Source organism: Eufriesea mexicana, unplaced genomic scaffold (assembly GCF_001483705.2).
Source record: "Eufriesea mexicana isolate 0111107269 unplaced genomic scaffold, ASM148370v2 scaffold7050, whole genome shotgun sequence".
NCBI lineage: Eukaryota > Metazoa > Arthropoda > Insecta > Hymenoptera > Apidae > Eufriesea > Eufriesea mexicana.
Window position 1 is genome coordinate 73970 of NW_016914879.1, and position 14034 is coordinate 88003.

The 14034-nt window shown below is 52.8% G+C and overlaps 1 protein-coding gene across 1 annotated transcript in view; it reads left to right on the forward strand.

Moving 5' to 3' along the window:
* Positions 1-1595: 1595 nt before the first annotated feature.
* Positions 1596-14034, forward strand: part of LOC108552547 (visual system homeobox 2) — a 47858-nt gene continuing 35419 nt past the window's right edge. The window contains exons 1-2 of the mRNA XM_017907157.1: positions 1596-2100; positions 12655-12696. Coding sequence (XP_017762646.1) covers positions 1635-2100; positions 12655-12696 — 508 coding nt within the window. The 5' untranslated portion in view covers positions 1596-1634. The remainder of the gene's footprint in view (positions 2101-12654; positions 12697-14034) is intronic.

Sequence of the window (14034 nt, forward strand, 5' to 3'; positions counted from 1 at the left end):
CCGATCCTCTCGGGTAATCGTGGTGGTTGGTGCGCTGTCAGTGATCTGGCGCCCGTGAATCCGACGGTCCTCGAGACCATCTCAGTGCACGATCTTGGAAGAAACAGGAGGGAACTGGGCGAGAGAAGCTGCGAGTAGCGGGAGTATCCCGAGTGTCGGACGCTGGCGACGAAAATTATGGAAAAGGAAACGCGATCGGTCGGCGAATATTGTCCGTGATCGCTGGAAGAGGATCGACCGGTTCGACGATCATCGTCCGGTTTATCTCGTATGAAGTACCGGACGAGAGAGTCTCGGTGCACGAGTGCCTTTTCAATCGAGCAAAGGATATAGCAGAGGCGAGGAAGACTCTGTTGTCCTTGAAATTCGATCCCCGCGCGAGGAGAATGAAAGAAAGCGGTTCCAGGAATTTCCATGCTCATCGCTGAGGTCCAGGGAGAGTTTTGTTCGGTGGCAAGAAACGATGAATAAGCCCATCACGCGCTGCTATCCGAAACTTGAATAGAATTCCCGAACGTATAAGATAAGGTTCTAATTGTCCTCGAACGAGTTCGGTTTAGCGGAACGACTCTATCCCGGTTGGTTGGGCCCGACGAGGAGCGATGAACGCAGGAATCCGTACCTGATCACAACGAAACCATCATTCAACGAAAAGACTAGACTAGCAAGTGTGAGGTTAAACGCGTAGTTTCTAGACGATATTACAGATGTGTTAAAAGTGCGAATCGAAGAGAAGAGGAGCCAATTCGTTTGCCGAGTCGTCGCTCGGGTTGCCGTCGCTCGCTGCAAGCTGTGCCCGGAGTTACCTCGCTCCACGCGGATCGCCCGCTTCCACCAAGTTTACAACGAAGATAAGTCGAAAACACGTCACAGTAAGCACTCTATTAATCCTCCACGGTGCACGAACGTTCATTTTCCACGGATTTCCGGCGATGGAGATCTATGAAAACACTTAGGACCGCTGACGAGTCCATCGGTCGGGTCCTCCGCTTTCGTACAAACAGATAATACGTATATTTTTGCGAAATCAACCGGACTGCTCGATCGGCGACAGCTACGTAGCAGGCCTATAGTAAAAATCAGCTTCCGGTGATCCTCGAGCCGCGGTAAACGTACCGCGAACGATGCGACTGCGCGCCGTAAACCGTCGGACCTCGAGTAAGCGTTATGCCAAGGCCTAGCCACGATAATAGCATTGTTCTTTTTTATTCGTTCGCTCGACTACGCGGAGACGGATCGGTTGCACGATTTTTTGATCGTCCGTGAAGCATCGAGCACGATTCGTACAGAGCCCAACGAAATCAGCCTTTCTCTTTCGAGAATCCGCGACAACGAGAGATCGCTTGCAAACAAAAGTTCCTAGGAATCGAGGCGTGATCTCGAGGCGAAAGAGCAACGACAAACAATCGAAACTCGTGTAGCACACACGGGTACGCAGTGTGGGCTGTCCACCGGCGAAAAACAACGACGATCTTCTCGAAACTTCTTCTCTCTGTCAACGAGATGCACCACTGATCGGAGAGTGGCAGGGTGAAAACGCGAAGAATCGAGAAACGTACGGGATTAACGATAACTCGCTAAGAGGAAGAATGTCGTTTTGAGTTGTCGGATAGTAATCGAGAAAAAACGCAAAGATGCCGCAGCGATCGCCGTTCGCGATCCAGGAGCTGCTGGGGCTGAACGGTACCGGAAACGGAAGCGGTACCGATCGCGGCTCACCCCAAGGATCACCGCCGGCCGGCGTCTCGGCCGTTTCCTACGCGCCTACGGCGCCTCATCACAAGCTATGGGACTACATGCCTAGCCTGACGAATCATCTGGGCAATCTGGGGAATCTTGGGAATCTGGGCAACCTCACGGCCTCGCGGATGGCCTATCTGAATGCGCAGGCGGCCGTCGCGGCTGCCTTCCTGCCGCCGCCCCACCCCCACCCTGCGCACCACGTACCGCATCATCAGGTACATCAACCGGGACAACTTCCGGCCTCACCGGCCGGTGTCAACGTGCATCCGGGTGCACACGCGCAGCACGTACTTCCGGGTACCGCAGTCACCGCGAACCATCATCAGCACAGTCCGACTCAGCACACGCCACCCCATGGTGAGTTGATCCTTACTATGATTTCTTTCGTAGTCCTAGTATCGCGTCACGGATGCCGAAGGATGTCGAAGGTTAGCCATCGTCCCATCCTTTCAGTCGACTCGGCTAATTAGCCTCGAGTCTCGTTCAGCCGACGATATACCACCGATCCTGAGAATCGAGTCGTCGATACCCTTCCTTATCCTTCGATAGAGATTCCGTTCAACGTTTACGCGCGCAAATAAATTGCATCGTTAGTATCGAACGTTGCACGGAGCATTATTAACGTTCTCCTGGAAGAAATCTGCGTAGCTGTTCCATGGGAAAGCGCTTCCGTCGCGAATTTCTCATTGCTTATTTCCAACGAACCTGGACGAATGGCGTTCTGCCGCGTGGCGAGCGTAATGCGTCATTATCATTAAAACTCGCCCCGTTTATTTATAGATGACGATTAAGATGACATTGTTTCCGTCACATCGTTCCGCTCGCGAGGCGTGGCCCATTGTGCTTCGACAATTATAACCGTACCATTTATTCCACGAATGGAGCCTCTAACTGTTTCTTTCATTCCGCGGGGGAGGGCGACGGGGGCGGGGAAAGAATTGATAATTAATTTTACACAAACCGTGCGCGTATTGTGGCCGGGTAACAAGCAACCACTTCATTCAATCTTAACACGTTCGTTAAGACCTACATCTTAGCGAGGCAGTCCGCAGAAACGACGGATACCGTTGAACGGAACAAGGATCGCGTCTCGCCGCTACCCCCGTCGTTAGCTGCTCTCTCGCACCTAGACGCGAATTTTACAATAAAAGTGACCTGAACTTTGGAACGAAAGGACGGGAACGCGTTTGCTACGCTGCTATACAAGCCGCACTTCCTTTTAACAAGTTGCTCCTTACACGCTCTAAGCGGCGGCCAGGGTGGAAGAAAGAGGCGAGAAACCAATTAAAACGCAGCCTCGATCCTAGCCATTGATTCCTGCCGTGTTAACGAACGTTGCAACGCGTTTATCAAGCGCGAGACGTCGATTCATTCGCCCACGAGCATCGATACGTCGTAATAAAGCATTGATCGGCAATCATCGGGATTGCGTTTCAATCTCTTAGACAAGGATGAACCCGCGACCCTCCCGTGTCACGGACGTTGAAGTAAATTAATAGGCGTATCGTCGTCCCGCCGTGAAACGAGCACTTAACGTGCCACTTACGGCTATCACTTAACAGAGAGCCACTCAAGATCGTGTTACCGAAAATCGACGAGCCTCCCGCACCTATCGGTCCACGCGCCAACTCCATCGCGTTTGCCGGTTTTCGCTCGCTTTCGTGCAAACCTGCGAGCCCTCTCGGCCCAGCTGACCCGGGGCTTCACGCCTCGTCGAATCGTCTCGTCGATTTATGTACAAACATACTCGAGTCGTTTGACCAGCTGCGACGCGACATCGAGCTCGGCCAGCGTGGCCAGAGTGGAAGATACTCGAGGATCCAGCTTTTTCTCCAACGCGATCGCGACGAGCCTCCGACCAGAGGAGAAGAATTGCTGGCTGCTTTTCGACGGATTAGCGTCAGATACGTTAGATGAGTCGGAGAGAAAGAATAAGGCAAAGAAAGAGGGTAGTACTGGGGTGAGTGTACTGTGGGAATTGAATATTTTTGTTAGAATAATCCCCAACGTTATGAATAATTAGTGGTATAATGAGTTGAGTGTTGGGCAGACCTGCAATGTCTCACCAAAACACAAAGGACCTGGACAAAACGTAAAAATGGCCGCACTCCCGCAAACTGTTCTCAACCTCCATGGACTAACCCTCGGTTCCGTTTGCCACGGAATCCTTTCTTCTTAATTACGCAATCGTCAGAATTCGACTACTTGTATCGCGAATCGTCGCGAAATGAGAATAAAACCGCCACTCGCGTTCTTGAATCGCTTAAAACGATTTCATTCGCTAATCGATCGACTCGGAATACTCTCGATCGAATTTATTTCTCGAAACCTCGGGGCTAAAACGTATCCGATGAGATCGTATCGTTTGACAACGGGGTATCGCTATCGTTGGACGGAAAGAGCGAGTTTTCGCGAAGTAAAATGGTATCGAGACGGTAATAAGACGGTGTCTCGAACAGAGCTCGTGGAGTTTATCCGTATAACGAATTTTTTGAGAACGATTTTCGGGTGTCGGGTTCCCGGTGCAGCACAAAGGATCTGCCCTTCCATTCAAACGTCACTCTAGCACCTCGTCTTACAGTACAGCATTTATTTGGCGCACTTCATTCGTTCCTTTTTGTCTTAAATCTTGGGCAGACTTAAAGACGAGAGCACAGACCAGCCAACCGCTCGATTTGTCCCCGATAATAATTATATCGATCGTCGTGAGATCGATTGGACGTCGCGACGTTGGAAATTTCGCAGGATCTGTCACGTGGAACGACTCTGTAAGGCTGTTTCGCTCGCTCGACGATCGAGAATCTTTTGTTCCATCGGCATAATGGATCCCCGAGCACGAAAATTCGAGACTGGGAGACCGGTCGTCGTTCGTGGGCTTTACGAAAATCGAAAATTTCCAACTCTTCGCGCCGCACGATGGCACGGTGTAAGCTGCCCCTGAACTCGAACCTGAATCCTACCGGTAGAAGGGAAAGTAGTGCTCGCGGAATACGGCTATCTACGGGATGGAACGTACAAACGCGTAAGAAATTTCTAATACCGGCCCGAGTATACGTACCGAGATAAATTAGGGAATAAATAGGCGATAGCGCGAGGCGACGAATGCTCGGGGTTGGTGTAAATAGCGTATGATCGATTCGCTTGGCACCGCGTTAATCGGTAGCAGGAAGGGAAGAGGGTCGGAATGCAGGAACTGTGCGGATCGCATTGTCTAAAAATTCCGAGATTCGCGCCGGTTCGTGTCGAGGCTTTGCCTTTCCAGCGGCTTGTACAGGAGCTCGTCTCTCCTCTCGCTCCGCTTTTTTCGGTTCGTTTGAAGTTGGCAATCAACTAGATTGCCTATCAACGCCTGAGAAGTCTCCTTGCACACTCCCGTCGGTCCACTCCTTTTCTTGCTCCCGCACTCTCTCTCTCTCACTCTCTCTCTCTCTCTCTCCCTCTCTCCCTCTCTCCTTCTCTATCTATCTTCCTCTCCTTCTCTATTGCACCCTCACACACGGCCACGCGACAACGTTGTTCTTCGTTTATTCCCTCCACGCTGCGTGCTCGTTTCCTCCCGCAGCGATCTTGCGCGCTTTCGGAGCGGCGCCTCGCTTCTTCCCCTTTCTACCTCTTTCTCCTACTTTCTCCCGGGCCTCCTTCTTCTTCTTCCCACCTTTTGCCCTTCTTTTGCCCAGCCAGGTCCTTTCTCACACGCTTCGGATCGTCCTGGTAACACATCTCCGCGAACGATTCCGCAAAACGTGGCGCAATCGGTCCTCCATTGTTCCCGTGTACCCCTTTCATTCGAGGGACTGGGAAAGCGTACCGGGTTCTTACGCCGTTCCCGTTCGGAGGATTCCCGATTGTAATCGTTGACCATTATTTTCTACCGCGAGGGATCGGACGGGAGAATTTTACCGGATCGAAAAGTATCCCAAGATGGCGTGGTTGACCGCGCATAGAGTCGAATCCGTGATCGAATTCCACGAGTTTACGTGCTCGGGAATCGCGCAGGATCGCGAACGTCGGCGAGGTCGAGCTCGGTGAGAAACGATCCCGGGATCGGGAGCTGCGGATGAACTCGTAATCGACGAATAGTCGCGGAGGATTGACCAGGTTTCGCGAGGATTCGCGAGTCGATCCGTCACGCCTCTGACGGAATGGTTTCTGACGGAAAGTCGAGGAACGAGAGGAAAAAAGGGAGAAACTGGCGGCTAGCCGAGGGCTGGAGGGGCGGGAGGAGGTGGGCGGGTGGCGATGGTGGAAGCACGGATAAGGGGTGCGGCCTGTAGGCGCAGGTCGATACTGATTAGTACTTCAAAGCGGCTTGAACGCGAGCCCCACGCGCTCGGCATCGACGGTGGATTTGTGACAAAGCAAGCGCCGGCACTCGAGCAAAAAATCTTGAACAAATTAGCGGATTATGAATTCGCCCGGCTTTGTTTCCAGGAAAGTGGTTGCAGACGCGTATAAGAGACTCGCGACACGAATACGTAGCCAGCCCTCTGTTCCGCCTCTATTTCCGCGCCTTTCGCGCGCCTGTCTACGTGTACGTGGCCGATTTTGCGCGATCACGTGTGCGTAAGTGTCGCTGCAATTCAAATTAGCCTACTACGCTCGTTGAAACCGATACCGAGCGGCCCCAAGACGAGAACCGTGAACGGTTTCTTCCGAGCCTCTTACACCGCGGTCCTGCGCGAGGAGCTCTAGAAAATTTCAGCTCGTCGTTCACCCTCGTGCCACGCCGTTGTAACGTCGGTACCGTGACATTGGCTTGTCGTATCGCGCGAGTAAAGTCCGCGCGAAGAGGGACGAAAGGGGTTGAAAAATCGCGAAGAAGTGGAAGAAGCGGGGACAGAGAGAGAGAGAGTGTGTGTGTGTGTGTGTGCGACGGAGATGGACGCGTGTATCGAAGATATCGAATATGCATACCGGACGATTAATCGATTTACCACCGAGGAAGAAAAGTATCGGCGACTCGTTCGGTGGCTTATGCAACTGCGAGCGCAAATTAAACGAAATTAAACAGTTAATTAAAGTACCGGCACCCCCTGGGAGAAGTTAATTGAGATTCTTGGGAGATTTGTCGCGCGGAATGTCTTAATTTAGTCCCTTAAGCGCCCTAACTCGCCTTAACAACTTAGAATAATTGGATAACACTGGCTGGGCGTACTCATCGTCAGAAGTAGGAAAATTCAGTCTCTCGTCTCCGAGAGGCGTCTCTTTCCTTCTATTTCTTTTTTTTTTTTCTTTTTCTTCTTCTTTCTCTTTTATTCTTCAACTCTCTTCCGGTTTTTCTTAACGCGTCACGATTCACACGCGTACTCCAACTTCCTTCGCGTTAACCTAAACTCGCGTCCCGCGAGAGACATTTTCGCTCGTGGCACACGCCGATCGGGATAAAATCGGGGTGCGAATGGTACGCGGATCGGCCACGTGCGAAAAAGGAAATTCTCGTTTTCCCATCGATCGATCTGCCGCAAATTTCCCTGGCTCGGTCAGAAACGAGTTTATCTCATTACGCTCTGGTCGCGGTGTCAATCATACGACCCTCTCCCGTCTAATCGTGTAATCCGCTCGAACAAACCAATCCGGGAATGCGAGGAAAATCTCCCCCTCTCTCTCTCTCATTCTCTCTCTCTCTCTCTCTCTCTCTCTCTCTCTTTCTCTTTTTCCCCTATACTTTTCGCTCGATTGCCCGTGGAAAATACGAAACGAGCGTTGGACGCGAACGACGAAAGTAGACCGGTCTATCATTATCGCTGGACCTAGGTAGCGACATAAATTCACCGGTGATAATCCCGTATCGAATAGACGAGGATAACGCGCTCGTAACAACGAGTTATCGCGACACGGCGGACGTATACGCGAACGTAACCGATAACGCGTAAAACCGATCATCGAGACAGCAACGTTTCGACGCGACGAACAGCGCAGCTGGAAAGCAAAGCCTATCGTCCATCTATCGCATCGGCGTAATCGTTGCTCAATTATTTAATTTCTCGGTACGATGCACAGGGTCGCCGTGTCGAATGGAAAATCCGCGGACGGGATTATCGACGGACAAACGGTATCGATCTACCAGCCGACAAAGTCATGCGCGCTAACAGGCTGGGTAAGCGTGTTTCACCATAGCGTAAACTCCGCCGACGTTATTTCAAGGCGGCACGTATACGTAGACGATGGCGGCGAGCAATGGGTGGGTTGGATGGGTGGGCGGTTGGATAGTAGGTAGTAGGTTGGCGACTATCAATCGGCCTTTTCGCGGCTGCTACTCACCTCGTAAATTTTCACCCTTTGACACGCGCCTAATACGAGCCCCTTTGGGGGCTACGAGCTCGAGCACGACTGTCGCTGTGTTACGGCGATGCTGTCGGCCGACGTGGCTGCCTAACCCCTCGGGAGCTGCGGGACGTTAATGAAATAACACGGGAATTAGTCTCGGACATTACCGGCAAACTATGTCCATTACCGTGAGCTCGTGCGCGTACACCGCGCCGTGGAACTTTCTGCTCGATATTCCGCAGCGTTTCCGGCCACCGTTCCTCCCGATCGTGGCCGAGCAGTACGACAGGATCGCTAATTAGCGGGGCTCGATCGGGACTCGGTCGGTTCGCGCCCCTCGAAATTAAAGGAAATTGAGCGTAATCGCAGTTATCGGGGCTCCACCGGCGCGACACCAGAATTCCGAATATCTCGGTGTCGAGCGTCCATGTCCGAGCGTGGAGCCGGATCGGCGGTGGTTAACGCGGAGCGCGTTGCCACGGTTAAGACGAGAGGTTGGTACGCGTCAGTGGGTCAAAGTAATTGAAAATACTGGCCGGCTTTCGAGGTTCGAGTCGATTACGCGGGCTCGGCTCTATGCCGCATCACGTCCCTTCCCTCCACGTGCGGCTAACTAATTTCACACTCCGGCTGAAAAGTAGGAGGCGGGTACAGCGCTCGTCAACGAGCCTCTTTTGTCCCCGCGGAGGTCCCTTCAAGAATTCTAGCGTAAATCTCGCTACGTCACTCGGTTCTTTGTACTTCTTTGCTTTCTCTGCCTTTGCTTCGACCACGGAAAGCGTACCGTCGTCGTCGGTGTACCTAGGTCTCCGCGCCTCGTCGGGATAGTCGAATTCGCGGCAAGGGGAACCGGTGATCGTCGTCTCGTTGGAAACGCGACAAAGTAGAAACGTTCGTGGATGGACCGGCCGACCTGCTGTAAATCGGACGTCGAGTAGAGTAAATCGGCGCGTAAAGGGACACTGGCGTTGCGGCGCAACGCTTCGGGCGTCGCGTCCGCGCGCTTAGGTCTGGATGCGTGCGTAAACGCGCGCGCGAGCGAGTACGCGGAGGAGAGTTGGGTCGTGTACGTGGCGTGCGTGTATACCGGTGGTAGCGTGTACCGGGCTTTCAAGCGAACGACCGTAAGTCGCTCAAATTGGTATGGATTTCCAGTCCAACACCTCGATTGTCCCCTGTGAAGAGTGCTTCGCGAGCATACATGAATTCACGCCTCAAACACACGCGCGCCGTAGTCCTCCGCTTTCCCTCTCTCCGTCTCTCTCTTCCTCCACCGGTGCCCGTTCCTCTCCCCGACTTCTTGCTCTTCTCTTTCTCACCCTTACCGCCGTCACCCCGTGCTTTCTCCTCTCTCTCTCTCTCTCTCTCTCTCTCTCTCTCTCTCTCCTTCTCTCTCTCCCTCTTTCGCCCGTTGCACGGACTCGCGCTAGCTTTCTCGCGCTGGAGAGGAGTCGCGAGCAAATCTTGCCGCTGCGCCGCTATGAATGGGCACGGGAACACGCGGGTTCACACGCGTGTGCACGCGTGTACGTGCATAGCGCGGCAGCCACGAGGAGTCTTGATTGCGTGCCGGTGAATGCGTTTCCACCCGTTCTCTCTAAGTAGCAGCTCATTCCGCGATGCTTGCTCTCGCGACTTGGAAAACGAAGGTAGCTTCTCGTGGTGAAGCTCTTCGAGGCTACGAGTGCGTACGTGCATGGGTTCGCGCATTCGTGCGTACGTACGTGCGTACGTGCGTGCGTGCGTGCGTGCGTGCGTGCGTGCGTCAGTCCGCTCTGCGTCGTTTCACATCGTCGTCTTTCTCACCCCGTCAACGAGCATCTCGCGATAGAGTTTATTTTTCACCACCCGTCGACTCGCTCTTTTCACAGTCCAACGCGATACACTCCTCCTTTTTGCTATTTACGTCGGTAATTATTTGTCGTCGAGTCAGCGAGGCCGATTACCGAGTGCTCGTTATCTGGAGCATCGAGAATGAGCCGAGAACCCGTACCCGGACCACTCGGGGGCCACGGTTTGCGAGGGCTAATTACTCGTCTCGTGTTTTGTTCAATTTGGATGCCCCCTGCTTGTCGGGGACCACGCGATTCTTCGTCGAACGCGCGCAAACCGCGTACACCGCTTCGCGATCCAGCATTCTCCTCGAGACGAGAAGCTGACTCGACTCTGTTCCACGGAAAATTATACCTACGCGTTGAACGGTCCGGACACGTTGGAATGGCTCGGTGAATGGTCGGAACGCGAGCGAAGCGTTCGGTTTCGGGCAAGAAAGAGGCCCGTAAAGTAGGAGGGTAGAGGTAAGAAGGACGTCTTTGAAGGAGTAACCACAAATCCTAGTATAATACTAATAGGCCCATAATAGAGTCAATAGGGCTTAGCCGCGGGACGACAATGAGATCCTGTCAAAATACGGTCGGGTAACACGAGACCTAGGAAGTGGATTTTTCTCAATGGAGGCCCCTGTCTTGTCACCAGTGGCGCGCGGGCCGTGCCACCGTATTGTCGAGTTTTCGAAAAATCCGAAACCTACCAGCCGTGTACGCACGATTGGGGTTTAAGTTTCATCGTGAGCCGAGGGACGCGTTGGATTTCCGTGAAAGGTACGGTAGGAACGCTACGAAAAGCGGGATAATGCCGGAATATAATGCTCGGTGACACGCGTCCTTCGTTCCACGGCTTCGAGTGAGCAGCGCTCGGATCGCGATTCCGCGACACCCCAAAATGTATCCCTTTGCTCTCTTTACTCCGGCGGTTCCGTGACGACGCGGAGGACCACGGGGATACGCTTGCCACGCGTGGAACGCGTCAAAGATTTTCCATTGTTCACGCCTAACCGTGTTCGCTCGAACGAGTATTAATCACCGTTGGAGTATCAACGAATCCCTGCTCCACATTTGCCATGGTCTCCTCCTCGACTCTAAGGCTTGTTAAGTGCTCCGACGGTGGAGCATACTTTTCTGGGTTAATTTATCAAACAAACGCGCAAACTCGGCACAAGCTCGGCATCCCCATTTTAAGACGGCGGCTCGTTAAAGTCGTTTGAGGGTGGAGTTCCGCCGCCCCCGTGGCCGCCAGCCGCCACGCAACTACAACTACAGCGTCGCGGCGAGTCTCGGCGTCGAGGTGCCCGTGTACACTCTCGCGACGCCGTGTTCCTGAAACGCGAACTTTGCGTTCGTGTCCCGGCCCCTCTCTGCCCCACGGCCCTCGCCGCTCCGCTCTTTATCGCTCCGTCGACTGGAGGCAACGAGCCCTAACCTTCTTAGGAACGCGGGAATCTTTTTCAACCCCTGTTTTTCAGACCCCGCGAGCCGTCCGTGCCAACGGGAACGACTTTATTAGAAAATGGCCGTGGCGAAACGTCTTAATACGTGGTCTTATTTTCGTTCCAGGGGCCGCCGCCGCACGGCCTCTGAAAAGGAGTCGCGAGTATCCGGCCACCACCGGCGCACCGGTGAACTCGTGCTTCCGGCACACGAGCGACCTTTTAGAAAATGGAAAAACGCGCGAGCGCAGTCGTCGGCAGCGAGTGTCGACAAAGTGAATCTGAATCCCGTGCGCGATTAACGGGCGGATTTGTTCCGTCGCGCGTTGGGTAATTAAATCCGCAGGTACGCCGGAACTAACGAGTGAAATCTCACGAACGAGCAACGAGCGAGCAACGAACGAGCCTACCCGCGGACGGGAAGGCCTGCACCTGGCGAGGATCGCGCGGTTTTCAAAATTGCCTTTAATTACGAATATCGCTGTTGTCGCCCCGACGCGACAGCCCGGCTGCTTGTCACGCGTTAAACGGAAAATTATGGAAACGCAATAATTAAGATCGCGCGCGTTTCCCCGTGGCATTATTATGCCGCGTGTTCGCCACTCTCGACCGAGGTCTGCGCGTCGAATCGCGTTTTCAGGTTTCCTCCTTTCGATCTCGTTCGATGACGATCGAAATTCGAATCGAGTTCGTCGATCGATCCAGTTCGCGGAGGTTCGATTTAAATTTAAAAATGCGATACGAAAAATTATCGGTTATTTCGATAATCATTCCAACGAGGTGACCCGGGGTGCCGCGCGAAAAACACCGCTTTATTTCTTTTTCACGAGATTTTAATTAATTAAATTACAGTTAATTCTGGTCGAATCATTAAGGGTAACGCATTCGAGTCGGCTCGTATATACGTGTATATATATATATATATGCGCACGTGTCTCCCTCTCTGGATCCCAAAGGCCATTGAGATCGGATGAAAAATGTCTTACTAGGCGTTAATGAAATAATTGTCGAGTTAATTTCGCGAAGTCGTTAATCAGGGTCGAGCGGCGAGGTAGCGGAGCGCCGCTGTATGCCACCCTTACGAAATGCGCTTCACGGAATTCTAGTTAATTTTTCAATGAAATTTCATTTCTCGAATACGCTTTACCCGTCCTTTCTCTCTTCTTTTTTCCCTCTCCTCCGTTTTCGCATCCTTCGACGCCGATATTCGCGATGGGTTATTATCGCCGCGATAATATTTGCCGTCGTAATTCCACGGCTGACATATCCGTCGGTTAAACCTCTGGCGGAACGTTTTCAACGTTGCATGCCCTATATTCCCGTCCACCCGTTTCAACATTGCCTCGCACACCGATGGAGTAATGCCATTTTTGTTCCAGGTTTCTCTCAATCCAAGAGTTCGTTCTCGAACGCCAGTCCAGGTAAGACACTCTGCGAAATAGACGAATTAATCGCGCAGTAGCGAAGCAACGTATTGCTCGGACGATCCTCGAATCCACGAAATTTGTCGGTCTCGGTTGCACGAGTTGCAAACTCGCGGAAAGGGTAGACTCGATTCTGTCCATTCTTCGGGATGAAAAGCGTGAGATCGCTTTTTCGAATTTTACGAGGAGAATCCATAAAGAGGCGCAAACGACCGTGCAGAAGGTTATGGCGCTCTTCGCTCGAGTTGTTCGGCGCAGTCTACTCTATGCTCGACGCTGCTCCTAACCCGACTATGTCACACGCTCGAATCCGACGCAGACGCGAGCAACCACGTATGTACTTCCGTCGAGTACGTAGCAACTTCCAAGACGGTTTTACGCGCAATCGCGTGGAATCGGAAGAACTCGTCACCGCGATTCCTCTTCGCGAAGCGCCTCGGATATCTCGGGGTGGAACTTTCGAGATTAGGGACAAGGCGTCGACGACGGGACAATTTAGAGACACGGAGATTCGCGTTGGGACACGTAACGAGTATCTCGGTCGCGATGACAGGGCTACATCGCTCACTCGATGACGTCATATGGCGAAGGACGAGCGGAAAACTGATTACGTATTCATACCGGCGATGACTGCGATTTTTCCGAGCCATTAAGCCCCGCTCGCCTAACCCGCGAAGCGATGTGGTTCGAAACGAGAAACGACAGGTCGAAAATGATTTCCGTGGCTCACCTCCGCGTCTAATGGGGCTCGGTTCGAACTTCGCTGCACGTGCTTACTTATTCCGCGCTCGAAACGCTTTCGAAGCTCGAGAGAGGGGTGGCAGAGAGGTCCTCTGTCAGGTACCTACGAGCAATCGTGTATAATTTCGCCTGGTCCCGGAGTCTTCGCGACGACCCCGATATTAAATTTCTTGTCAAAATATTTCGAGAAATCGAGGGTGCCTGCCACACCCTCCCCTATTCGAGCGCTAATCGGTAACGGGATACTTTCTTTACCCGAAACTCGATTCCATCGGTACCACGCCCAACCGTTCCAATCGTAATCGTTGCTCTTTGAACCGTGGCCGCGATTCTTTCGATTCTTTGCGCGCGATCCGATCGATGCGTGAGGATACCGGTCAATTACAACGAGACTCTCCGCCTCGAACGTACCGACGCGAAGAGGCGAAGATCGCTCAGGGGTGAACGAAAGAAGGGAAGCGTCCCAATTACGGGGAAAGACTCGGAACTGCCTCGAAATAAACGATCAGGCGAATCCGTGTTGAAAGTGCGTCGTTAAGATGGCACCGTGGAAGATAGGGATTTTATTGGCCACCGTTTCCGTTGCGTCAGCAG